The 4,126-nt window shown below is 43.4% G+C and overlaps 1 protein-coding gene across 1 annotated transcript in view; it reads right to left on the reverse strand.

Annotated features, from left to right (window-relative positions):
* Positions 1-959: 959 nt before the first annotated feature.
* The window catches only part of PDGFD (platelet derived growth factor D), an 85,833-nt gene continuing 82,666 nt past the window's right edge, over positions 960-4,126 (reverse strand). The window contains exon 7 of the mRNA XM_010140064.1: positions 960-1,094. Within this exon, the coding sequence (XP_010138366.1) occupies positions 960-1,094 (135 nt within the window). The remainder of the gene's footprint in view (positions 1,095-4,126) is intronic.

A 4,126-nucleotide genomic window follows, 5' to 3' on the forward strand; every position in this document is an offset into this window, starting at 1 on the left:
AATATACAAGTTCCCTATCTTCATTGCCTCCGGGGGGGAATCACGGCACTCCTCAAACTGCAGTGAGGGGCAGCGTAGCGGGGGCTCCTCCTGGGCAGCTGCGGGCAAGAGGCAGGAGTCCAGACCAGCTATGGGGAGACCAGAATCAGCCCCAGTCCACAGGAATTTACCTGGGGACCTGGCGAGAGCCCCCTCTTGCAGAAGCGCCTGGGCAATGGCTCTCACGGAGTCACCATGGTAAAAGTACCAGCCTCCTCCACCCCCTACTGCCACCAGTGCCCCAGATGATGCAAAGCATCTGCTAATTTCAGCACAAGATTTGTTCTAGCACAAACAGTGAGATTAACTTTACTGGTGTGCTGTTTCACATAGCGATGGATTTTCCATATTGTCTCTCACTCTGTTGGGCTGGAATACTGGGAACTTCCCTGTCTGAGCAGGACACACCATTTTACACTCACACAGGCTCAAATTCTCTTTTCATCTATACCCACAAAACCCTACTGACCATCAAGAGAGCGGAGCAGGTAGAAGTGGCAGCAGAATTTGGGTGTAGGAACTGGTGAGTGAGAAACATGAGCATGATGCTATTTCACTGCCAGCTACCACAAATACCCACACAACTGGTGCTCGATTTCAGTGGACACTGTGTGCCTACGGACTGGAAGTGAGCTTTGAAAAATCTCAACTCTCAGAATCTAGCTACAGATAACCATAATACTACGTTCTTGGATGCTGGTACATAAATTTATGATATACCTGTTTATCTGCCATGGCATTAATCAGCACAGCTATGCCAGAGCACAGCGATCATTTTTACTAATTGCAAAGGCAGGCTAGTAGCAAAGTTCAAATGATTAGTGACTAAAAGTCCTCAGAGCAATCCTGCTTTAACGTAAACGTCCGGTAAGCTGCAATTAGTGTGTCTTGTTTTTTCCTTTTTTTTTTAATTCATGTATTTATCGAGGTGGTCTTGAACTGCAGACACAATCACAACGCTCATGGTGATCCAGCTGGATGTCTACTATGGCCATGTTGTTCCTGGTTCTGCCTTTTCTTCTGGGATGCCCAGCCTCAGGGACGAATTTCAGCACCTGGGAGGATCAACAGAAACGCACTGATTAGAAAACACTGTTAGAGATTTGAGGAGGAGAGTGTTTGGACCCTGAGGCCATCAACAGCCCTTAATGGCCCTGACCAGCATTAATCTGGACACATTCTTGTTTTACTTCCAGCTTTTTCTTTCTGCTCTCTGACATCCTGCTGCACTGTTTGTCCTGGAGCTTTGACAGATTGGATTATTTCCTACACCAGGTATCTTTATATTGTGTGGTTCTTTGACCATGTCCACAGTTGCTCCTTTGCATGCAAATTATCAAGCATGTTTCCTTTGGCTCCTATTTGCAGTCCCACATGTATCTGAATTACTCTGCCCCTTCTCTCACTTGTGTAATATTTCTGCTCCAAAAAATCAGGAGAATTTTTTTTTTAATGTAATTTGAAATTTCTGAAGCACATATCATTAGAATTGTTCCAAAAATGAAACGCCTGTGGGAGGCAGAGGAGATGAACGGAGCTTGTGCAAAATATGTGCCAGATTCCACTGAGTTTCTCTGGAATCTGACTTTTGCTGGCTTATCTTAAAAGTCTCTGCCTCAATTTAAATAATTTCTTAAGAATTTACTGTAAATAATGTGAAACAAACAATTATTTCCTAGGGAAGTATATATCACATAAGAGACTTCTGAAAAAGTTCTGCCTAGGCAAGATAATCGCAAGATCCCTCAAAAAAAGAGAAAAAGAATTGTAGGTTATAAAGAAGATGAAAGAGAGGTAATGAACACAAGCTGCAACAAAAGAAATCTTATCTGGGTATATGGAAGGAAAGAGAGTGGTTAAACACTGGTTGCAGATAGTAAAAATTAAGAGGACAAGGCCCTGAGCAACCTCATCTAACTTCAAAATTCTCCTTGCTTTGAATGGGAGATTGGGCTGAACGACCTCCAGAGCTGCCTTCCAACCCGTATTACACGAGCCTACGATTTCCTGAAAACAGTCTTGTGGAGATGTGGAAAACAGCCATAATGTTGCATCCTGTCTAATCTTCCGTGATAGCCTAAGTATGTGAACCACGGACTGGAAAAAGCTGAGGAGGATGGTGGTTTGCAGAGGCATGCTTTGCAAGCCCATCACCAGAGCTTGCGTTGCTGTGTACGAACTCATACTCCCGCTAGTACGGCGGCACACGCTGAGGGGAGGAAATCTGTTTTGTTTCATTAGTTTGCTGTTGATGTGCCTACAGCACTTTAACAAGAGATACTAATTTCCAATTTCTGCCCTGAACCTCAAATACTGATCTGGATTGGGTACAACAAATGAGTTAAGATTAAGAACACTTTAACTCTCCTACAGCGTTTTTCTTCCCAAATCTTACAGCACATTGCACAGAAGATAGGCATCACTGTCAAACTTGTATAGGTGGAGAATCTGAAACTGATTTGCTCAACGCTCTGCAACACGTCAGTAGAAAAACTACCTGTGGTATTATATGGTCCTTCCCCTTTGGAAATGACTTATTTACTGACGGGGAGCAAGACAAGGAGAAAGCAAGGATGCAGCTCCACAGCTGGCGGCAGTCAGGTGGGCCTGTTCTGCTCCTTGTGGCCTCAAGCACTGGAGCCTACAAACCACGCACTGGTAAGGTGCTAGAGCTAACACATCTCACCTCTTGGCAGGCTGTTGTGACTCAGGCTAGTTTATCTCAGTGACTGCTAGATCAACTAGATTTCTCTTGCTTACTCAAAAGATGGAGAGAAGCCTGTCTTGTCTATGACCTGCCAAAGCCACTGGTCAAATGGGACCTAAACATCTTTAGCATCTCAGCCACAGAAACAGCCATACTTGTGTCCCAGATAACAGGTCCCCTAACTAACAGATCATATTGTTACTCAATTAATAATCCTCTTTTTTTAGAAAGTACTTCCTGTACTTCAGTGTCACACCACCATACGAGAACTGAGATGGTCTTGGGAAGAAGGATGGAATAAAAGGCTGCTTATCAGATCAAAGTATTAGCAATTTCAACAGAATTAGAAAGTCCCCAAAAGCATGTGTGAATGACTCACCAAAGATTAACTGTGGATGCTGCTAGAGCGGGTGGAAAGGGCAGGCAGGGAAGCAGCCTTCCGGATGAGACTGATTCTCTGCCATTAATGCCTGGAGGGTAGGAAGGCCGTGGAACCTATCAAAAGTGATAAGCACTCGATACAGCCTATTATTTTGTCCTCCCTTTTGTGATAAAATTTATGTTTAAACTATGTGATACTGAGAGGAAGAACTGTGCCCAGCAAGGCACAGACACTCTGTTTTAATGCGATGGGAAGATAATTACTTTTCCCTTTTAGAAATGCAGAGACTTTTTTTTTTTTTAAGCAGCAAAATTAAGATGGATTTGAACTGATTTCAAACATTGATGGCCTCAATATATGCAACAAATCCTGATGGACACCAAGACAATTCACTGTACAACACTGTCATCCAAAACAGAGGAACTGAACCCAATCAGCTTTCTGAGATTATTGCAGACCTGAAAATAGACCGTGTCTTCAAAGATGCCTTTTTTTTTTTGAAAACATAACGTTTAAAAATCAAGTACAGCTGCTGGCACCGAACCCATGACAAAATTCTTCATTTAAAGAAGCCTTTTATCAAAATCTGACAAATTCAGGTGACTGGCAATGTGCAAGATCATGGGTAAGGAGGTCTGCTGTTTTCAACTGAGAGGAAATGAAAGTATGCAGTGGGATGAGAGCAAAGATTTGGGCAGTGTTTAAGGTAACAGACACCCTGACAGCTTGAGGATTTTCCCTGGTATTTATATTAAGAAACATAGGCACAGTATATGGGGTTTGCTGATAAGGGTAGAAAAATGAATTGGCAGGCACTTCCCTAGACAAGACAGAGCTTTGAACATAGCAGAAATTATGGAATCACAGAATCGTTGGAAAAGACCTTTAAGATCATCAAGTCCAACCACAAACCCAACACTGCCAAGTCCACCACTAAACCATGTCCCTCAGCACCACGTCGACACGTCTCTTGACAGAGGAGTGGGCACAGCCCTGCT

This window comes from Buceros rhinoceros, unplaced genomic scaffold (assembly GCF_000710305.1).
Source record: "Buceros rhinoceros silvestris isolate BGI_N320 unplaced genomic scaffold, ASM71030v1 scaffold1027, whole genome shotgun sequence".
Lineage (NCBI taxonomy): Eukaryota > Metazoa > Chordata > Aves > Bucerotiformes > Bucerotidae > Buceros > Buceros rhinoceros.